The sequence below is a fragment of the Argiope bruennichi genome, chromosome 5 (genome assembly GCF_947563725.1).
Source record: "Argiope bruennichi chromosome 5, qqArgBrue1.1, whole genome shotgun sequence".
Taxonomy (NCBI): domain Eukaryota; kingdom Metazoa; phylum Arthropoda; class Arachnida; order Araneae; family Araneidae; genus Argiope; species Argiope bruennichi.
The window spans coordinates 84,203,067-84,228,129 of NC_079155.1; the positions used below are offsets into that span (position 1 = coordinate 84,203,067).

Consider the following 25,063-nt stretch of genomic DNA (forward strand, 5'->3'; position numbering starts at 1 on the left):
CTGTTCAATTCATTTAAAAAATTAATTAAAATAACTGTAATTACATTTTTTGATGATGAAAAGTTACTCCTGCACAATTTTAAATTCAATGATAAATTTAGTTTATTTATGTATTTTGGGATTGCAAATGAATCAAGTTTTGTAGTTTCAAAATATTTGAAAAAGAAATTTATTTTTAGTATCCTTTGTTATAATTATTTATTTTTTATTAAGATAAAATTGAAAGAAATTTTATTTAACTTTTTACAATATTTTGCTTACGTAACATGTGCAAAATGGAATGTCAAGATCCTGTCAGTTACAGTTAATGCGACGAAATTTAGCATATTTAAATAATAATTTTCAAAAATACGAAATATGAAACAAATTAAAAATGCTTGAGTTTGAATTTCAAAATAAAAATAGTTAATTTGAATTTATGACATACTGTTATTTAAATTTATAATCGTAAAAAAATCAAACTCCGAACTTTTATTTGCATTTTCAATTCTGAAACAGGATTTTTGAATGTTTTATTAAACAACAATGCAATTTAATTATTATTAACTAACTTAATGTATCCTTTCCCATCATTTTTAATTAAAAATATGTTTCTATGTTTAAGTGGATTAATCAAGAATGTAACACAATGTTATTAAAACTTGGATTATAAAACGATTAGTTCATTCATACATTGGATATAAAAGACACTATAAGCTTCATTTTAATTATAAAATCAGTTGTACATTGTTATAATATGTAATCATATTTTACATTATTTTAAATTAAAGAAATTAGCTTTTCTGTGATGCTATTTTTTATTTCTGTACGTTTTTTCTTTTTAATTCTAGTATTTTTTTTAATTAGTAATACCGTTTCCCTTAATAAAAACAACAAAATATCAAGATTGCGCATAAATGATGTGGATATTTCTCTTAAAACTTGTTTGATTAAGCACAATAAATGTAAGATTTTCCAATTTATCACAAGCGAATAACAACTAATGCTTTGAACTATTTCAAATCATAAAATATTTTTCTTTTTTGCATTATAATGTATGATTTAAGAATCGCTATGCACTGCACGCAACGGCTGATGTAATCAACTTTAGAGAGCATGACTTTTTATTTTTTTACATTATATGTGTTTTGAATAGCTACATATAATTTAGGAAAATTATTAAACAAATTTTAAAATTATACTTTTGCGTGAAATTAAAAATAAATAAGTATGCAAAATGGATGCGTTAAGAATTAAACAATATCTCAAAGACATAATCCCTTTATAATAATTCTGCAATAAAAATTTGTTCCTTTTTATCAACATATTTTGTGCAAAGCAGACATATATATAATATTTTTAATGGTAGAACAGTTCATATGCCAACCATCTTGGTATTTTTCCAAGTTTCCAGTTTAAATCTTAGTTTAGTTATTGCCATATATCGGTCTTATCTACAAATGCTTATTAAAAAGAATTTCCAGATATTCATTATTGTCCTTTAGAATAGTCATGTAAAGCTTATAAATGGAAATAAAAATGTGCAGCCAAAAGCCTACATGTGTGCACCACTGCAGAGTCAATCTAGAGGCAATAAGATAAGGCTTTATATTTGCAAATCTGTTGTTATTGTTTCTTATGGCACTTGCCATGGACAAGCCCGCTGTTACGAAGACAACGATTTAAGCCGGTGGGGGAGCGTCTCTTGTTTTTATAGTAACGCCAACTAGGGCCAAGAGTACGACTTTGCTACTCACGCATCACTCATTCGCTTGCACATCCCCATTTTACAGGGGGGCACATTCACACATCTCACAGATAGAACAACAGAAAAACAACCATGCCCAAACCGGGACTCGAACCCAGGACGTCCAGATCACGGGGAAGACGCGCTACCCCTATGTCAGGACGCCGACTATTGCAAATCTATCTATCATTTATCATTTTAAAATGATTCTACGATATTTTGCACAAGAGTTCGATTTTTCTTTTTCTCTCAATTTTCTTCTCTTTTCTTTTTCTTCATTAGATTCAAACACGATTGCTTTACATGAGGCAACTTCACGATAAATATTATTAATTCGGAAATATTTAGATTACTAAAGAATGCCTCAAGCTGGTACAATCTGGTACAATCTTGATCTAGAGATAATAAGTTGAGTTTTTAATACTATCATTCTGCGATGTTTTGTATAAGAATTCAATTATTTTTCTTTCGCTTTTCTAATTTTCTTCTCTTTTCTTTCTTTCTTGTTCTCCATTAGATTCTAACGCGACCGCTTCACATGATGTAAACTTCGCATTAGATATCAGCAATTCGCAAATGTTTAGATTAAGAAAGAATGTCTCAAGCTGGTACAGTGCGTGATTAAGAAAAAGAAAGAAAAAAAAATCGATTTAAAAAAATAAGAAGAAGCCACACCAATAATGACAGCCGGAGGAATTAATACCGATTGATTGATGAGAAAAAATTTCTCGCTGAGACCTAATCGATCACGCCTGGATTTTTCTTTTGTTTAAATTTGTCTGTGTTAAACACCTTAATTAACTCAAGTCGCGAAGTGTTCCACTCCGAAGGCCTTTCACCTTCCCCGAGTTCTTTTTTTTATAATCTCTTTTTAGCATTTTCTTTCTCTTATACTAATTCTTCGAACGGATTCAACCGTATCGGAAATAACAAGTAAATGAAAACTGCTCGTTTCGGAATAGTTTAAAACAAAGTAAAAACTCGCTTCTGCTGTCTCAGACAGGAGAGATATCCGGATTTAATACACTGTGGAGATAAATTCTAGGAATTACGGCAAGAAAGTATTTTAAAATGTTTCAAGTTGATAATTTTGGAGGCTTTCAAGCATTAAGGTCTTTGATAAAAATGATCGTTCAGATAGCATTTTACAGCAAGATTTTGACTCCATAAATCTTTGACTTGTATTTTTGACTTTGTCTGGTTGCACAAATGATTTTTCCAGAAATTTTTGCATTTTTTTTATATGATATGAAAATAAAGTCCAAATTTCGTAATCCTGAAACAGACTTTGTTATTAATGTATGTGAGATAGAACAATAGATACAGTAGTTTCAATAATACACAACAAATGAAAATGAAATCGGAAACAGCGGCATTTTTATCCGAAAATGAGTTATTTATTTTGTTTTTACTGTAAAATTCTCCAAAATAATATTTGATATGTTTATATTAATTATCTATTTACTCAGACGTAGGGTTGTTTTTTTTTTGGCATTTCTGTTAAAAAAGCGCGAAAACTACATTTGTTACTAGCATGTTTCGATGAATTAATTTACAAGTACAATATCTAAACGCATTTTCTGAAGATTGGATATTTCACTGTGATTGCTTCACGGAATTTATGATATCTCAAAATCAATTCAATAAAATTTCATGAAATTTGGTATGCATGCATCCAACATTAATTTCTGAGATTATGGTAAACCCCGGGCTTTGAAGTAGCTTCGTTTAGACATGTTTTACAGACAATTTAAGTTCAAAAGAAATTTGACAAAAAATTATTGACGGTAACTTTAATTGCTCATAAAAGTTGTATTTATTAAAATAATTTTTATCTTATGGTCTGTTATATTTTATGTAGTTTAAGTTATATACAGCTGAAATAAAAATGAAATATTTCTTTTATTTTTTTAACTTACCGTTTTTTTTCTAAAATTGGAAATTTTGTTAAATTTTCATTAAATAAGTAGTTTTTTTTCAAAAACTAAAGGCAATGAATGTTTTTTTTTTTTTCTTCTAATAGTGACCTGTTAAGTCTGTTCTAACTATTTAGTACAATAAAAATGTTTATGTATCATTTAAAAAAAAAAATTCATCTCCAAAACTAGTCGAATACCTTAAATGGGCATTAAAATTCCGAATTAAATGGGGATTTATTCCGTTTTATTTTCTTGTATGTAAAATATCATTAAATAAATTTCAAACGCACAATTTTAACGAATCTGTATGTTTCATATCACCCTGCTTCCAAAAAAATTACGTTTGTCTGTGATCATAACACAAAAATGTTTTGAGCTGGCTGGATGAAATTTGGTATATTGGCATAATACAGCATTTATTGATTTTTTTTTATCGAATTTTGACTTTTTATCAAATACTTTTAAAGGAAATCTGTCTCTCTAACTTTCTCCATGTATTAGTGAACACAATATTTAAAAGATTAAGATTAAGATAAATACTAATACATGCAACTTAAATGTAGATTGTAATCAGATTTTGAACCAAATTTGTGAAACAGCATGCAAGTGCAGTAACTAAAAAACATATGGACTTAAATAAGTGAAATTTGGTTTGTGATCGTATGTCTTCATTTGTAGTTTTTTGTAAAATTTTGTCTCAATCGGGCAGAAAAAAAAAAAGGTGCCAAAAATACAAATTTGATTTTCTGGCACTCATGTTTTTGTCGCATTCTAGGGATTAATCGCCAAAGATCACGTGATATGTTTAGCAAAATGCTAGATTCGTGACAAAGATCAATAGTTTGCAACTATTGTTCATTCGTGCCATTTACGGTCTTGCCCAAAATCCACAATTTTATTCGGGGGTGGGGGGTGGGGTGAGAGGGAGATTGCACTTTTATTAGGGTTTAGGTAATTATATAAACTTTCTATTTTAAAACAACACTAGAGCTATTTTGGGACAGATATATTAATTTAGAATTGCAGTATGATGATAAAGACGACACTGAAGCTGGCGCTCCTCTTTCCATGCTTTGGGATGATGAGGAAGTTTGGCCCCGATTATTTTATCGTGCACCAAACCCACTAACAAGCTGTTCTTTAGAATCAGGTTTCGAATTGGAACTTCCTGTCCCGAAGTCGGGACCTTACCACTAGACCATCCTGGGCCCCTTTATTAGAGATTATGCCAGAAAATTTTGGAGAGACCACACCTGATGGCTTTGAAAGTTTGCAAAGGTTTTGGAATATCACCCTTCTTGATATTACTTATAAAATACACCAAAAAAAAATTATTGCAGAGTTCATTCCTTTTGTTTATTTTCTCATACCCAGTTTATGAACACTCTCTGAATGTTGCTGTTGAATTCCAATCAATTCTAATTTGATTTATGTTTGATAATGCATTATTTGAAAAATTAAATGTGTGGGGTCGTTAAGGGATTCAATAAAAAGTCTGAATTGGTGTAAGAGTAATTTATTTACAGATTATGTAACAAATGAACAATTTACATACAAAAGTTACATATAATTTTAAGATTATATATATTTATGAGCATGAATCAAAGCATGCAGTACATGCCATTGCTTGACCTGAACTGAGTCATAGCTCTACAAGGCTTCAGAGGGCGTCATCATAGTCAGTTATAGTTAGTATTACAAAAGCGGCTACAAATGGTGTTTAAATACACGTAACTATTAACAGTGTTTAAGAATAAGCTGGTAAACCATTTTATTTATGCCAACAATTAATGATAATTATTTAAAATATCTTTTTTCTTTTCTTTTGACTCAGTATTTGAAGGAGACATATTTTTCTTGACATCTATATTTTTAACCTTACCGTCGATATATTTTGCTGCATATTATAGCCTTCATTTTCTCGTTTGATTCATTATCAAATATGTCATATTTTCTTGACTCATCTGCTTTTTAACCTTATCGTCGATTATTATAGCCTTAATCTGTTTTGATTCATTGTCAAACGAAGGCCTATTTTTCTTGACTCATCTGCTTTTTAACCTTACCGTCGATATATTTTGTTGCATATTAAAGCCTTAAAAATTAGCAGCAGTCTTGTATATAATTAATGGAATTTAGTTTAATAACATCAAAAAAAAAGCAAATAATAAATGTTTTACCGAAACCACCGAAAAAATAATTCAAGAACTTTCCATTTCTCATTTGCTTCAAAGATAGCAATCTCTCCTGGCTTTCCAGATTTATAAACTTTGGAATTCATTTTCGCATGAATAATTTGAATCGATGAGAAAAATTTATAATCAAAAATATTCTACATAAAGAAATATTTAAAGATGGATGGCAGGATTGGTTTATTAATGGGTTTCTTTCTTTTTTTTTCCTTCAAGTTTTAAAGAAGAAAGGTTAAGCACGATTTTAAAATTAATTTTGCATATTTTCCCGAGCGGAACTTTTTTTTTTCCATTTTTAAATTCTTAACATAGTTGAAAGTCTCGCTTTGAAATATTGAAACATTTTATGCATCAGTTGCTGTTTATTTAAGCGTTTACTTTACAAATGGATTCTCAAGGAATGTTAGCCCTTTGCCCTTCCCTCCTTCATTTATCATTTATTTTTCGCATTTGAGAAATAATTCATTCCATGGTAACGTTTCGAATAACAGAAGTTATCAAAAATTTATCAAATAGTTTTCAGAAAATATCAAAAATTAAAATACTTGACTATACATTTTTATTTTCTCATATACTAAGCTTAATACAAAGGTAAAGTACTGTATCGTTCAATTACAGTACTGTACTGCACTGTATTTTTCAAAAATTGCAAACCCGGAATTTTGATATATTTGGACATATCTAGACAAATATTTTGACATATTTGGATAAATTTGACATTTCAGATCTCTCCGAGTTCAATAAACCATTTTTGGAATTATACTTTTCCAACTGTCTGTCTGTCTGACTGTCAAAGATAGCTCAAATGGTATGAATAAATTCGGTATGGATTTTACACCGAATTTGTAGATTTCTATGAAATTTTAAACAATATCCGTTCAAAGAAGTCTATCTGTTAGACTCCCGATGTGCAAATAAACACAAAAATTACAAAATATAAAAAGCTAGATGAATAAAATTTGGTGCATAGATTTAACACGTTGAGTATAGTTCTGTGCTAAATTTTAAACCAAATCCGTCAAGTATCTGTCAACTGCACTTCTGTTCATATTTAAACGCGATGATTGGAAAACATGGCCTACTAGATAAATGAAGATTAGTGTGTATGTTTTTTACTAAATTTGTTGTTGATTTTCAAATGTTGGTTGATAAAATCGGTTGAATCGATTGAAAAAAAAAAGTGAGGTGTAAGGAAGCGTATAAAATGCGCATTTGATTTTCTTTTGTTATGTTTTTCATAAACCTCTTGAAGTGTGGGGCTGAAAATAAAAATCTGCGCATGTGGCTTTCAGTGTCAATTTTTATGCTGAGGAAAAATTCTTTTTGTATACTTTATGTAATAAGCGGGGATGTTTTTATGAGGCTTTTTCAGCTGGTTTTATTTGCATATTTTTATACATGACACGCAACCAAACTTTCTATAATGGTATTAAAAATTGTTATGGATTTAACTAAAATTAGCTTACATTTGTTTTTTTTCTTGTGGCAATTTTATTGGAATTTTAAGGTTTTTCGGTGCAAACTTAGAAAATTTTTAACCATAAAATTAGTTTTTACCTTATTTCTAAGTCCGAAAACGTACTATTTATTTTATGATGTGATGTATTATTTCTTTTTTTTTTTTTCCTATTATTGTGTGCTCTTTGTTCCGAGCGTCCTCAATTTTTTAAGCTGGCTCTTTTAATCATAGCAACTATAACTTGTATGCAAATAAATATATTTAATTTTTTATTATAATAAGTGGCAATACGTATTTAAATAAATAAACAACTAGAAACTAAAAATATTAGCTAAAACATTAGAATAAAAATATGAAAACTCAAGTCATAGAGTAAGTCCATAGAACAAGCTTAATTTTAATCACAAGTTAATTTCATCTTTCAAAGTTTTATTCCAAAAGCACAGCATTTAATAAGCCTTCTGATATTTATGAAGAATAAATGTCAGAAATTGGCTGTGGGTTTGAGTGGCAAGTACTCCTATAAAAAATTCTGTACTTATCATCATCGTTACTTTTTAATTTGCTCATGCAAAAATTTATAATTGCTAAGTCCATTTAATTCGTATTCAAGGTAGAATGCAGTCTATATTAATAGTTTAACACCAGAACGGCTAACATTCGGGCATATAAGGCGGCTGATGTGATGTATTTTTGACGGCAAAATAAGAAAAATCTTGTTATATGCTGCTGATAGCAGAATTATAGCTATTTAGTGCAAAATCTTCTTTCATGAATTCATCTTCAAACAATAAATCGTTATTTTCGCTTTCACAAGCATATTTCAAAATTTCATTTTCAGTTGTTTCTATAACATAAAGTTTCAACGGCCGTTTTATTTACTCAACTCCTAGAATTACAACGTTCTCCTATCAATAAGAACACTGAACACTCAGTAAGCATTTAATGCAAGTGCTGACAAAAGGATCAAGTTCATTTAATATTCGTTTCAGTTTGAGCAATCTTTCCTTGATCTTTTGATAAGCAATCTTTCCTTGGACGAATTTATTTCTTCACTAATGTTACATTTTGAGCAATAAATTGCATTTTAAGAATTGCAATCGTAATATGTAAACCGTTTTTGGAAAGGATTCTGCTTTCAGCGAAAATATAAAAGATATGTTCAGCTTACAACTGCGTCAATATTTTCAATTTCAGCCATGTTAATCGTGCTTCTTAAAATAAATATGTCGGAATTTTCCGTGAAACGCTCTTTTGTTGGGCTCTTCAACAAAATTAACTAAGAAAATGGTCTTGATTTAAGATATATTAAAGTTTCTATATAAATATTTATTTTAATTGAATTTCCTTTTTAGTTACTAATAATTAATAATCCATTTTCGAGTTTACTTTCTAAATATGAAATTCTTTTTGAAAAAAAATGTAGTGTAAAATTTTTTTTTCTTAAAAAAAAAGAAGTACCGAACGGGAAATTTTAAATGCATTTTATAAATTTCCATTATGTGTGCAACTATATTTGCTAATCACTTTTTAGCAAAATTATACAAAATTGCCATTTTCATAATTTGTGCTAATTTAATATGACAAAATACTCCGTAAAAATTATTTTTTTGAAATTATAATCTTTATGTGAAGTGTCTGAAACAATATTCCAGATTTTACATATGAATTGATTTTATAACAAAAACAAAACAACAACAACAAAAAAAGATTTCATTAAGTAAAATATGTATTTAAAAAAATTCCATCTTTTTGCTATACATACCAATTACATTAGTAACAATTTTATCAAAAACATCCAAGTTTAACTTTTTATATAAGATTGAATAAAAGGTGTCGATTTTGAATTAAAGTACAGATTTGTTCAAATTTTTGCATACCAGAAAGTAAATTATATGAGATTTTATAAAAAGTTCACTTATGTAAGAAAAAAATTCATTAAAGTTTTATTAATTAGTAAGCAATTTATACTAGAAAAAATTTATTCAAATTTTATATCCACAAACAATTAATACTAGAAAATATTTTTTCAACTTTTGCTAACAAAAAACAACTAATAATAGAAAAGATTTATTAAAATTTCGCTTATTGATAAGCAATTAATATTAAAGAAAAGTTTGTTAAAATTTTGCTTTTCAATAAGTAGTCAATTATAAAGATTTAATAGCATTTTACCTATCAATAAGTAATCCTATTAAAAAGGATTAACTAAATTTGTATTTATCAGTAAATGGTTCATATTAAAAAAAGGATTTACTAAATTTAGATATAAAGTTTTGGATCATAAAAATTCTTTTTTCCTTTTTTTTTTGTGTGCGACTTTACTTTTTGCGGTTATTCAAACACAACCAATTAAAATTAATCATCCTGGAGGAAGGGTGGGGGAAGTGATAGAGATTCAAAAGAAATTTATAATACTTCTTTTTTTTTCCCTTCAGATCTTTAAAATAGCACATTATTTCATTACTTTTTAATTGTTACTTTATTTCGATTTCTTTCAATACTTCATCTTTGAATTTAGAATCCTTTTAAAGGTTGAAAGAATGGTAAATTGTTGATTTCCAGTTTTATTTAGTTTAAATTTTAAAAATTACTTTAAAATCTATTTTAAACTTTTCAAATACACTGAAGCAAAAGAAAACATATCCCTCATTTTCTTTTATACATTTAAGTAAACTTAGTTGAAAAAAAAAAATTAAAATTATTTACAAAAATTTCTAATAAGAAATTCAAATTTTTTTTCCTACGACTGTGTATTTATATGATGTAAAATGAACAAAATGTAATCAATGAAATATTTTCTTTAATTTTTTTTTTTCCAATTTGAAAATTTTTTTTCTGAAAATATTTCGAAATTGCAGATATTATTAATATTTAATAATAAAATTGACTTTATACAAAATAGGTACAATGACTATTAATCGAAAACAAGTTTCTTAAATAATTATTTTACGTAGACGTTCCTAAAATATTTTCTACATAAATAACTTAAGAATTTTAATTATTCAAAGGCATGTTTAAAGCAAATATTTCATTTTAAAAAGAATCATTCCAATTTCGAGATTTTTATTTTAGACAATTTAAGCGATATAAATTGAACAAATCATAATCAGAGCAAACATTCTTTTTTTTTTTTTTTTCTGAAGAATTTAGTTTAGAAAAAATAAAAATTTTTAATTGTTGTCAATATTTAAATATAGTAATTGTTAAACTGCTGTATTATTTTGATTGAAAATGCACACATTAACTAAAACTATAATTGGTATTTAACAAATAATTGCAAAGAATAGATTTTCAGTCATTTTTACAAATGTTTTTCTTAAACAATTTTAGTAATCTAAAAATAATAAGCATTGTAATTTATAATTTACCACCTCCATTCATAAAATTTCTATTGGAACCTAAGAAAACCCTTATAAGGAATAAAATCCAGAAAATCGGAAGCAAACGACAAATGCATGGACATCATCTTCCTGTTGACGATTAATCCAAAAATCATCGTCAGCCGCGACTACCTCACCTCCCTGACTAATCTCTCCTGCTGGCGTCATCTTGGCATCCTCTTTCGCAAGTGGCGATGACAGGCTACTCCGAAACTCTCTGGCAACCCTTTTTGACGCTTGTACCGGTTTTTCAGTGCAGTGGAGAGGCAGCAGAGAATCTTTTGGCCATCCTGTTTTTACGTTGGTTCTGCGTTTTGAAAAGAAGGAGCGTTTTCAGTTGTATGTGCACTCGGAGGTACCTACTGGTCTGCACCTGCCGTTTTTAGAGAATAGTGACCACTCCATCCCCACGGATTATATTTTGCCTGGGAATTCAGTTCTGAGTTTTTACTGTGTTTTTTTACATCGATACGGTGTGTGCAAAACGACACTGCTGCAACAAAACTGGAGTGTTAGTGGTTTATAACGTTAGAGAAAAAGGATGCGGGATTTCGAACGAATAGGATTGTTATTGTTTGTCGCGATATCAGGTAAGTGTTTTCTTCATAAAATGTAAATGGCTAAGTGTGTGAATGCATAAGGGGTCGTTTCGAATTTTACGCCGGTTAGTGTTTATGGGAATAATCGCTTCATTGTTCGACAAGTTTTCGAGGAAACGTTATTTCTTTGTTCTATTCATCTTGAATTTTGAAATTAACTAGGGATTATGTTATTCAAGTGCCTTAAATAGTTAACTCATTTAATAACTTCGTTAATAGTTTAAGAAATAGTTTTCATTTATTATGGGGATAAACTATATAAGATTAAAATTTTCACTTTAAAAATATAATTTTTCTGAGTTTTTTTTGTATATTTAACTGATAGTGTAACCTGCATTATCATGTAATAATAAGTTCATTTTCTTCGTAGTTCTAAGCAAGTATATGTTCGTTTCGGAAATTATTTTCGCCTTATTTTGAAGTTTAGAATCTAAAATGCGATAGAATTGTTTTAAACAGGTGTTTCAAGATAGCTGATGAGCTGAGCATCTTGTATTAATTAACAATTTCGATTCCCCTTTCGCGCTAAAAATAAATTTTGAGAATTTGTGTAAATTTTTCTTATATATTTATTTTGTTATTTGATGCTCGTTAATCTTATCTACGAAAGTAAAATATGCTTGTCGCAGTTTCTTTCAAATATTCGATAGGTGCGTTTTCCAAAATAATGTTACCCTCAATAAATCATTAATTGAATCGTGTTTTAGGAAACATTTCTGTATTCTTCATTCTGTAAGAATAATTGGTAACATCGGGCGATTTTCTTAACTCTTATCGGAACACCGATTTCTTATACGAGAGATATTACTAAAAAATTCGGAAGTCCAAAATATGCTCAGCACCTTAGAAATGAATTCGTACGAATTTATTATTTGCATTCTTCATTACTTAGTAAAACATAAAATTATTCTGATGCGCCGTTTCGCCGTACACTCGATGCATATGTTACTGTTTTTCATTTATTACTTAATACTCGAAGGTATTTAAACTATGTGAAACTAAAAACTTGTATGAATTTCGAACATTTCTATAATGGTGATATGCTACTTGTATTTTATGTAAGTTAACTTTTTTTTTGTGCAAAAGTGCTTTCAAATTAAAATTGTTTCTCACAAAATACATTTAATATTTGGTAAGCATATGTTTTAGTATTACTATACAGTGCTTTAAAAAATATGAACCAGAATTATTTTTCAGTGTTAAATTACTGGAAAATTGATAAAACTCTTGTAGTTAAGGGCTTAATTCTTAGTGGAATTTTCACTTCGAAAATTTCCTTCCACAAAATTTATTCAGTTTCTCAATTTAGAAAGCAAAGATTTTTTTTTTTTTTTTTTTTAATTTTATTAACTCAACATTCGTATTTATTCTTGAGATTTACTTAGTTGATAACGGATCAATGAAATATGTCAAAAAAATTGTATTGATCATTTGATTTCTCCGAATTTTTCTATCGTAATTCTTCAATTTTAGCTGTTTAGAAGATCATAAGGAAGTAAAAAGTAAAAAAATTCACTACTGAGTTCATTGATAAAGCTGCAGAGTACAATCGTGCATCTATGTTGCCAGTCGGGCGTTCTGAATATCGTTTTCCATTCTTTGTTTTAGCACTACGTAAGTTAATGCGTTATTGTTTTCGGTGAATTCTTTATGATGCCCATTAGTAGAAAGAAAAATGTGAGACAAAGAGTTTTGTAGCTTTAGTGAGTTTATCTGTTTATTTAAAATTCTGCAGATAATTTTCTTGAAGAAAAATTACAAAAGGAAAATTCTGTATTCTTAAGAATAACTCAGTATGGAACAGGATAAAAATGAAACTTAGAAGGAGGCTGAAAAATATAATATTGTAGTTTCTGTGAGAAATCTTGATATTTTGTTTTATTTTTCTGAAAATCTGTAATGTGACCATTTGTATAATGTGCTTTAAAAACTTTTTTTTTTCCAATTCTCTGTATTAATGTGAATTTTGCTGATAGAATTGAAGCTTGATGGCGAATGATGCCATAGATCTTTTGCTTTAACATATGTTAAATAGTCTTCTAATTAATAATCAATCACATAATTTCTTACTTTTGAATATGTGACTACTTACGGGTCGATTTTGTTTTTGAAAAGCTGTTTAAAAAAATTATATTTTTTAAATTTCTGCATAAAAAAGATTGAAAAAACATTCATTATACTAACATGAATCAATTGAGCCATAAATATTTTTAAATTGGGAAAGAGGCATAAAGCAAAACTCGTTTAGTTGGTTACTAATATATGTAATAATTTATTTAAAATTTTACAGACAGCTTAGAAAATATATTACTTAGCTGAACTAAAGCTGAAACTAAAAAATAAGCTGTATTTTAAATATTAGGTTTCGATTGATAAATGAAATTTTCATTTTTTTTCACATTGCGAAGCTTTAAAGCAACTATAAAATATTTCTAAATGAATGATTAATTCATTTTTCTAGTTCTAGAACTAGAATGAATGAGTAATTTTTCTAGTTCTAGAACTGCAGAACATATTGAAAAATTGTTGTGCCAAAATTGAACAAAAAATATGTATTAGATTTTAATTTACGAGATTTTTCGTAAGAAAATTCTACCAATTTGAGAAAATAATAAAAAAAGTTGTAAAATAGTATTAAAATGTTTATGAATGAAATTATAAAAATCAATGTTAACTTCCAGAAAAATGGACTTGGAGACAGAATTCAAACCGTTTTCTTAGGGAAACTGTTCAAGTAAGAATATTAATTTTAAAAAATCATATTTTTGACAAAAATATACTTTTTAATGTAGTCAACCTTAAAAAACAAAGCATTTCTAATCATTATTGCATTATTATAAAAATCAGAACTATTTTTTTTATCATTCTTGTTTCGGAATTTTAATTGTAATGAAAGCATTTATCAGTACTGTAACATTTAATATTTTTACGTTTGTATCATCGTTTCATTTAGATCTGATATCAGAAATTGAGTTTGTGGCAATTAATTGGTTGTGGTAATTTGTTTTGGTAATGATGAGTAAGTACACAGGCCGCCAAAAAGTGCATGCAAACTTGAGAGTACCCCCCCCCCCTTTTTTTTTTGTCTTGGTGAAAACGATACTTATCATTTCTCAATTTGTGAGATTTATTATGATGATAAATTTTCTGAAAATGTAATTTTAATATTCTGGAAATTTCTGCTAATAATAAATTAATGATTACATATTTTTTACTCTAGATATTATCATTTAAAATGTGGAAACTCCACTTGATTTGTAATGTAGGAAATTCAAAGTAATTAAATTAATTACTAATTGGTGTATTTTTTTATGTTTAAAATAGGTCTTATTGTCCAATTTAAAAAGTGAAAAATGTTTATGCTCGAAATCAAAGAAAAACATTTATGTCCGCTTTAATTCTTTTTCTGCACGACTTTAGTTTCCATTAAAAGTAAAATAACAATAATGCAATAAACGTAGAAAGAACAATTAATTTTTTTAAGTATTAACAATTAAATCATTTATTGCTTTCATTTTTTAAATTATTCAAAATCATTTAAAAATGTTTATATGTTAATGACTCATTTATGAATCACGGCATAGAGTAAGCCTAAAACCTTCAAATATTCTCATCGAACATTGCTGAAAAACAACTTTGAAATCAAAGATACCAAAAAATCTGGTTTACTGTGTTCAGTTTCTCCATTAAACTCTTTCAACTGAAGAAAATCAATAAACCATGAAGTCAAATTATACATCGTGCATTGGTGCTTTCATGTTCGAAATCTTACTTTTTCAAGCAACAGATAATGGTTGATGATATTTCTCGTGCGGTCCTGGGAGCAGCTGCATGTTGTCATAACACGAGAACTGGGTTTATAGATTTTTGTTGATTGGCTTGACTAACGTGGGAGAAAGGATTTGATGGCTTCTGAAAAGTTCGTAGAAAACGCGATGGTGCTCGGATGTTTTAGGCACGTAAAATATCGATTCGTAAGGTTTTTCCTGGGAATATCCGTGTAATAATTGCCTTTATCGTTGCCTATTTGCTAGGAAAAAAAATGCAAGAGAATTCTGCGTTTGAGTTATATATTTTTAAAGTTGCTTATTAAATTAACAAGATAATATAATTATACAAAGTAATACTGAAATAATTAATTCTGTGAAAAGATTAAAATTTGATAGACTAGTGAATCTAAACAAGAATAATTCGTAATCAATTAATTCTAATTTATTAAGAATTATTCTCGTTCTTATTAAAATTTCGTTTTATTTATATATTTTTTTTATTTTGATGTTCCAAGAATTATTATCTAGGATTTCTTTAGGTTATACTAATTTAGGTTATACTAATAATAGAAAAATTTTAGCAATATTTCCAACCAGCATTTTCTTTAGATTGATTTTTCTGCATTGAATGCTGCTGCAGATGATCGTATGCTTTGCATAAGAAAGGCACATATTCTTCAGAAGCTGAGCTGTAAAATTAAAACTCGATAACTTTTATTTAAAAAATGGAGATTATCTATATTAACTTCTAAAAAGGTGAAGCAAAGCGGATAATTGTGTTCTAAACTGATAATAATCAAAAGCAAAAGTATGGTATTTGATCTGGGATTTGTGATGACATTATTTACTTATTGAATGGTATTCTTGAATTTTAAACAATAACAGTAACATCATCTACTTAAAAAAATTATTGCATATTCTGTAAACAATGTTATCAAAATGATTTTAATAATAATACAAAGTTTTTAATAATTACTACACCTTTTTTTTTAATTACATACTTACGATCCCATATAATGTATTATTTCATTTGTCTTTCAGAAATGAAATGAAAAAAAAAAGTATAATAAGCGTAACAAACCGGCTTAATATTCGAGTAATCTCGCAACGTCTGAATCCCTGCGAATCAAAATAGCCATTCAACTACAATCCTACGCATGTGATCTGTCCGCCCAGTGCTAAACGGATATATCTTTTCTTTCCCTCAATTAGTGTAACTGGGGTATACCAAATGATGTAAGGTCAAGGGCCTGAGCATAATTGTTTATGATGGAAGTAGCTGATAAAAGTATACTTCTACTGATAACTGCTTGGTGAAGTTGTCTTTTAACACATTATCCGAAGAAAGTTTACTTCCGAATGCTTTTATTTGCTTATCCTGATAAAAGAAGACCCATTCTTTATCCATCGTGTGATAATGCAGTGAAGCACCGCTTACGCGACTGACGTAAATCGGCATATAAGTGAAAGATGTATAATCAGAACTTAAATAAAGAGTTTTGATTTTTACAAATTTAATGCTATTAATATTAATTTATTATAATTAATTATTTTAAAAATAGTAAAAGTGTATTACAGTGTATATTGAAAACACTAAATTTTAAAATCGAACTTTTAAAATATAAGTGGAAAAAAAAGCAAAACTTTTATTACCTATTATGAGTATTATATATGGTTATTTATTACCTATTATTTCCTTTTATATGGATTATGTATGAAATTAAGCTTTTAATTAAAAAAAATCTTTATTTGTCTGAAATGAATTCGTTATGAATCGAATTTTTTGCGTAGAAGCGTTGTTTTTTTTTCGTTAATATTTTGACTAACAAAATAAACCCGATCTTTAATGCAGTTCATTTCTTGCGTCTGAAACGAAAGGAATAACTTAGTCACACTTTACTTCATTATCGCTTAAACTAAGGCTAAATAATTTGTCTGCTATAAATCCATCAGCTATAGATAATTCCGGAGTCATGATGATCGACATCACAACTCATCTACTCTTGGAAAGTGATTTCTACTCTTAGATTACTTATTCCGATTACTTATAACTTATTCTTATCTTCTAATATCAAAACCGACGTTTTAACGAAAACTGCGTCATATAAACGAAGTATTCTGCAATGGTTACGAATAAGTTAGATTGACGTATGAATGGTGCTGAAGATGTGTGTACATTGAGATAACATCCTGAATTAACTGAGTTTGGTTTGTAATTTTGATGATGAATAACGATCACGGTTATTTCCATTATTTTTCGTATAGATAAATAATTTTTTAATAAAGCTGAAAGGAAAAGGATGAACTAGATCTGAGGTTGTTGAATTTTGCAAAGGCGTTTGGCTGGAAGGGGGAGATGCTGCAGCTCCATATATGGAGGAAAAAAATCTTTCATGATCGAGTATATACTCGATATAAAAATAGAAAAACAAAATAGTATATATACGTTACGTAATGATCAGTGAAGATAAATTTGATTAAAGATATTTTGTTCATAAAATACTTCGAAATAGTAAGCCCTTATTTAACTATTCTAATTTATTAAGAGTCCAGGAAAAGCAAAAGTTAGCAGTATTTTTAGAACTCATAGTAAGAGAACCTGAACTCGATTTAATTCCAAAACTTTGGCTGCTAAACTGATATTTTGTCCCCTCCCCCCTTTCCTTTCCTCTTAACTTTTACCCTAAATAGAATCTAGTCATTTTACTTTCGTTAGAAATGGCAGTTGAAATCGTTATCTCTTTGAATTTTATTAATTTTCATTCCGTATTTCTGCCGCCATTAATATTGGTGGTAAACATGTAATCTGAAATCGATCCATTAATTTGAACCTTTGTCCATACTTGATCCTCATCCCACCTACCCAATATCCAAAAAGAATCGAGTTAAAAATAAAATGGTTACTTAATATAATATATTTAATTCAGCAGCTTTAACTGCAATAAGTTTTTCTTCTTTTCCCCAACTGTATAGTTGTATGTACGTTAAAAAAAAAGTAAAATAAAATAAAATAAGCAGCATATTTTGCTTCAGGGGTGGTCTTTGTAGGCGTTATATAGACGCATAGAAAATATTCCAATAGAGGTCCCTGACCATAAAACTTTCTGTGTAACTTCAACGAACAAGTAAACTAACCTTTTGGGCTGAAGCAGAAATGCATTCAGGTTTTGAGAATGAGGGGGAACCAGGTATTTCCCACACTTTTTACCTTAAGTCGGAGACGTGTTCTCATTGGAGGCCAACAGCCCGTGTTTCCCAACCGTGTACCTTTTGCTTCCCCTCCCCTCTCCTCCCCCCTTAACGTCTTACCTTTTCAAAAGCAGCGGGTAATTTGAAGTCCGCGCCTTTTTCATTTGGCGAGATATCGCCGAAGTTTTTCTCTCATTTTTCGTGCAATTTCAAATTTTTGAAACTGATATTTAAATTTCTTGCGTTTATCGTAAACAAGCTCTTTAGGATTTTTTGAGATATTTTTTGACTATTAATTTTTTTAAAAAAAGTTATTAATACATATTTAATGTAGTTTGCAAAAATGCGGATTTAAATTTATTTTACATGTTATCGTTTGCTCGAAGTATTATTAAAAGAAAGAATCTGATTGTCTTTCGTCTATTGTATAAATATGTTTTATTAATTTAAGAGTGAGATTTTCTTTTGTAAACTTTTTTTTTGTAAGCAATAGTAGATATGTTTTGAAAATGTATGGAACTATACGAATTGGAATTTTGATTTTAAAAAATTAGTGCCAAATTTAAATAAGTAGTTGATTTATTTATTTACTTTTTCCATTTGCTTAGTCAAATTTAAACTTTAAAGGTTAGAAAAAATACCAGATACGAAAGATTAGAATAAGGACTAAATTAACTTGTTCCTTTTGGAACTATTGTTTAGATTAGTAACTTGTTTTTTTTTATGTTCTTTGCGAAATTTTAAAATCCAGAAATTTGCAATTTATCGCTTTATTTCGCAATAGAAGCTTTTTGAATGAAGCAGACTAGTCATTAGCCATAAAGTATGACTCATCAAACTTCGTTTGTTAGAAATACCATAAACTTCACGGCTGGCATGCGGAAACTTATAAACTAATCAGTCTTTTTTTTCCGGTTTTGTCACTTGCGGAAACAATGGTAAATTAAAGCGGGTATTTTTTGTATTTGATTTAGAATTTGATCAAGGTCAAGTATTGCGTTTGCAAAGTTTTCAATAATGGCTTGAGTAATGTTCAAAGAATGAAATAAATTTTACCAATAAGTATAATAGGCAGAAAATAGAAATTTAAATAAAAATTTCAAATCATAATGTATGCCAATTTAATGTGTTTAAGCAGATATATATTTGTACCTTATATTTAGAAAAATTTTGTGAAACAACAAGTAACTTGGAAGTTATAACGCTCTTTTTTATGATTATTAGCACTTTTGTAAAGATGTTTAATATTTTTCAGGTATCTGCTGTTTTCATTTTGTTAATATTTTGCATTGTATGATTTGTATCAGAGTATTTATTTCATTGTTTTGCCATTTGTTTAAATCCCATAAATTTGTTGAAATTATTCGTGCCGACAAATAACTGCACACACACACACACACACACACACACACACACACACACACACACACACACACACACACACACACACACACACACAAAGTGAATCGGAACAAAAAAAATTAATCCCTTTTATGATCTTATGTAATTCCTTTTTTTAATTTAAGAATCAGAATTTTTGAAGTTAAATATCTTTCGCTTGCTTTTGGGCTACATTATGTAAATTTTTTGCTTCTTTGTATAAAATGTTTGAATTTCCTTAAATTAAAGAGTAAGAAAAGATTAAAAGAAATTTGCATTTTTAGTCTGGGTAAATAGTTTCCCTTCTCCTCAAAGCTGTAGGGAGAAAAAGTCTTTTTACTTAAAATTTTTATAATGCATTTGTGGAAGGGCTCACTATTTGATTAAAAAAATTTGCAGACTAGTGATTTAGACAACATTCTTCTTGTTGATTAAAGGTAAAACGATTTTTTAGAAGTAGGGCAAGCCTATTATTTTTGTCTTAAAATTACTAGTATTAGAGAGATGTTATTAGCAATAATAAAATAGTTTTTGAAATTATGAATGAATTCGTCCGTTCATTTAATTTGTGATTCCTTAAAATTAATTTTTACATAATATAATTTTTGTATTTTGTATCTGATAATATAAAAATTATGTAAAATCTTTGTCATAGATTGATATGATGTAATGTTATCAAAAGCAGTTATTCTTCGTTAATTATTTGCTGATTTATTAAAAAAACATTCAAGTGACCTTTGTTGATTCAAAAAGTATTTTTATAAGTTTATCTTGAATTCAGATTTGTATTTTGAAGGAAAGAATCTAGATAGATCTGCATAGATTATTTAAATTGTTACAACTAATCAGGTACGATTAGTATACCGACGTAGGTTGACTACAACACTGTTTACATTCTTTTTTTTTTCTTCTTCTTTTATCTACTCAACATATATATTTGTTTTGTTGAAAATTCAAAATTTCTAAGATCAGTTTATAATAAATCCTGCTTTCCAGTAAGTTTTGTATTCTGTACCGAACACAGCGGATTAAAAATACATCTTTGTGTATGTGTATATGTGCAGTTTATCAGAATCATGATCTTTGATCATTTTTGATGAAAGGAATAAAAAAATTAGGTTCTACAATTCATCCATAACTTGAAAAGGTGAATGCTTTTAAAAAAATGAATTAAAAAAAAACATGCAAATTATCGACAATCCTTCGCCAGCTTTTCAATTCCTTGTGGCCTCAGATTGAATACCTCTCAGCTTGATTCAAAAAGGTTGGGGGATCTCTTGTACTGGTTTGGATGCTTGCATTCTTAATTTACTACCCTCTTCGTTTTGAAAAGCGGTACAGAGACGTAAAAATTGGTATGGCAGACCCACGTTTACCCTCACACATTCTTTTCTTTAGGGTATTCCCCTTTTCCTGTATGTATGCCCTTGCATTCCTTTGATTGTTAGCGCTCAAAAAGGTTCTGCCTGGTTTTAATACCTTTGGTATTTGTGAAATACGTTTAAAAAGTTCTGGCCTTGAGTGCTGATTTTTTTTTTACCCCTCTCATATTTTATGATGACGGATTTATTACGCGGAATACATTGAGCTTATGCGAATAATACTTCTATGTCATAAAACTGTCCTGGTGTTGAATTGGGTTATGGAAATGGCAAAGAATTTGGCGAGAAAACTTTTTATCGAAATAATCGTATTTTTATAAATAACATTGCAGTGGTTCTCGTTTAATATGTTTTGTGAGGGTTTTATATTATATATTATATATATATATATATGGAATTCTTTTTATGAGAGTAAAGTGCGCTTGAGCTTGTGCATACAATCAAAATTCTTAGTATATGTTTAGTGGTTGGAATTATTGCGCTTGTCTGTAATAGGATTCGTTTTTTTTTTTTTTTTTTTTTTTCGTTTATGAATCTTTAATATCTACCAATTTACGTGTAGTCAAAAAATATCGAAAGATTATAATTTAGAATTTCACCATCATTAAAAAATATTCTGCAATTTCGTATTAGAAATAATTTTTTTAAAAAAAAATAAGAATTTTCGCTGTTAAATAAGAAAAAGTTTTTTAAAGGCTGTCCACGCGTGAAATACATGAAGAGATATTTTTTTTTTTCGTCTGAAAAACGGAAATTAAAAAGGGTCGATTTTTTTATTGTTTCGGTATTTTTTGTTTGAAACAATTATGTGTACTTAAAAGGCTGAAAAACAATTATTGAGTTATTTTGAAATGTAATATGTTATTCATTCTATTTTTATTTTTTAATACCCATGTCAGTCCACTCACCTCTAGAATGTATTATTATATATATCTATAGACGGGGAAGAGTTCAAAAATATCGGCTGCATCATTTACATGTATGCATTCATAAAAATAAAAAATAATAATACAGTAATCAATACCAATTAAATATGCAATATGTTAAACATAGATATTAAAGCAAATTATATAATATTTATTCTATTTGGCATTTTAACTTTTTTTTTTATTCTGATTAAAATTCATAAGACATCAACATTTAGATTAGTCTTCTGAAAATGTTTTGCAAATCCAGGCTGTATTATCTAAATTGAAAAATTCTAATTATTCGACTGTTAGTTCTATATATAATTGCTTCCTTTGAAATTAAATCTATTTAATTAAATAAGGCAAAATAAATATCACGGAAAGAATATAATAAAAGTATTTCAGATGTTCAATCGCTTTATTCTTGGTCAATATTTCTATGACTTCAATAATTCCGAGACGAAATATTTTCATTTCTATTAAAAGATGCAATTGTTGAGGCTTAAGAATGGGATCTCTCGCCAAATGTGCCAGAATTGCGCATCTTATCAAAACACTCGCCAAAACATTTATTTTGAATGAGTACAAAAAGTCAGTTATCACATTTAGCAAAAAATTGCTACAAAATAATAATAATAATAATAATAAGTGATCGCATCGTATTTTGTAAGTTTGGACACAAAAAATGATGCAGTAATATTGACCTATGCATCAGGTAGTTAAATTATTTTATCAGAATTATGAGCCATTTACGGAACGAGTCCTTATATCATCTAATTGAAACTTGAATACTTATTTACTATTGTCATTGGATTCCAAAATTTGACACAACAAATGTCGACAATAATTCGACACAATTTTAAAACACTTATAATTAAGCTGTAGATGCAGAAATTATTTTTGATAACATCTTGCTAGACTATATAATTTTTGTTTAATTTTTCTTTAAATTGATGAACTAGCAGAATACGAAAATCGTGATTTTCTAGAATTCGTAGAAGTCTGAGGATAAAGCATCCTCTATTTCAAAAGCCTCAAAAACACAGATTTTTCACTTGTTTTGTCTACAAATAAAAATATATATAGGTCAAATAGCTGCTTGAATAACCCGGAAGAACATGATCTTATTTGCATTGCTTTTTTTATTAAGGTAGATATCGAAAGAACAAATATTCTCTGCCTCTTTATTCCCTGACTTCGCTGGTTTATGCCTTCATTGTGCATGAGCAGGAAGAATTCTTGACGTAAAACGAAAATAATGACGTTTGCTGGAATTTTGATTTACATGATTTTAGCTTCTGCTCTTAAAAATGAGGCAATGTTTACTCATTAAAATATATGTCACAATCAGTTTGCTGTCAGTTTTAATAAAACCGTTATTTATTTCTGAGAAAGATTTTCAAAATTATTTTCCCCCTTTCCCCTAAGATTGAGGGCAAATAATGTTTAATTTGGGGATAATTTTTTTATGTTTTATAATCTATAAATTGGACTTTAATTATAAATATTTCGATTTGATTTGAATGTATATTAGCTATATTTTAAATTTATTTTATAAATAATTTGAGTTAAGAACGTTTAAGACGGCAGTAATAACAAAGAGTTTATAATCTGCTGAAAAAATTATATATTATTGGTAATATGAAAAATAAACATGAATATAGAATTAGTTTAACAAACCTATTCAAATTGTATGTTCTATATATATAAAATGGAGAAATACGTTCCTTTTTATATAATAGTTTTTATTTTCAGTTTGAAGCAAGTGTGTGTGGTGTGTGTGTGTGTGTGTGTGTGTGTGTGAGAGAGAGAGAGAGAGAGAGAGATCTTGTAACTCTTTAAATCATTAGTACAGAATAAACAGCCCCCCCCCAAAGAAAAAGTTACCCAAAATTAATGTTTAAACAAAACTCTTAAGAAAAAAAGTTATAAAAGTCATTTTTACTTTATAATCATTTTTTATACTCATTTCTATTTTATACTCATTCTAACCACCCTTCAAGACCAGATGCAACGAAGTGCATGGTGTTGGTGCCAGATGTGGCGTTGCAACGAAGGAGCATGGGGTTTGAGATAACCCATAACACCTCTCTTAAGAGGCGTCATAACCATCTAAAACCTTAGTACGTTTTGTCACTTTTCAGAACGAAGTCTAATACAAGTGTAAATAAATAAAACCATGCTGCTTCCACGATTTATATCTGCAAAGTCATTGATGACGATTAGATACGAAAAAATATCCCGCGCCCCTAGTCCTTGCCTCGCCACTGAGTTAAGAGACCAACAACATTTCCATTGTGAAATTTCATCTGCTCCTTTATGTATTACGTTTCTCCTCAATATTGCTTTCCTTCGTATAGTATCTCTTATTCATAATCTTACTACATGGAATAGTTTATTTTCCAGAGTCCTTTCTCTGAACATTAATTTTATTTGTACATGATTCGGGCGGTGGCAAAGCAAACGATCTATTCTACCCCGCCATCCTTCATAAATAATTAAAGCTTGGCGAGAAACATTGGCTGAAAAGGAAAATTTTTGCGAAATGGAGCCCTTTTAAACTGAGTCAAACAAACTTTACGACTCGCGTATGGAAATATTCCCAAGCTCCAATTGCAGACCCCCGATCGATTTGGTTGCCATGACAACGGCGCGGCAGCAAGGACACATACACACTCAGCGGTTTTCTTTCATGTCCGCCACAGATGAAAGGCTGAAAGGCATTAAATTAACAAAAGATGCCATCATTATGAGACATTTTTTTTAAAAATTATTTTTTCTTACGTTTGGCTACGAGAGTTTAATTTTGAAATTGAAATAAGTTACCGTTTTTATTTCTTCCGCTCTTCCATCTTTTCAAAGTTATTTTTTTTCGAATGGTTTATTGCTTCTTTCAATATGGTATTTGCGGCCATCATTTTTTAAAGCCGAGATTTATTTGCATTGTGTAATAATTTCTTAACCGCTATTTAGCTTCGCTAGAAAGCGATGACCATGTTTTAAATAACTTCCTAAAATGTAACAGTTTGTCTTAATAGTTAATTTAATAGTTGTAGGTATTTTAATTTTAGGGTGAAAATACTTGACCTTAGGATTCCAGACCTTAAGAATTATAGTTACTTAGATACTGTCCTATCCCATGGGACTGAAAAAAAT

The 25,063-nt window shown here is 28.6% G+C and overlaps 1 protein-coding gene across 4 annotated transcripts in view; it reads left to right on the forward strand.

The window, feature by feature from the left end:
• Positions 1 to 10,929: 10,929 nt before the first annotated feature.
• LOC129968460 (fasciclin-2-like) overlaps positions 10,930 to 25,063 on the forward strand; it is a 92,081-nt gene continuing 77,947 nt past the window's right edge. For all 4 annotated transcript variants that reach the window (XM_056082347.1, XM_056082349.1, XM_056082348.1 and 1 more), the window contains exon 1: positions 10,930 to 11,269. In XM_056082347.1, coding sequence (XP_055938322.1) covers positions 11,221 to 11,269 — 49 coding nt within the window. In that variant the 5' untranslated portion in view covers positions 10,930 to 11,220. The remainder of the gene's footprint in view (positions 11,270 to 25,063) is intronic.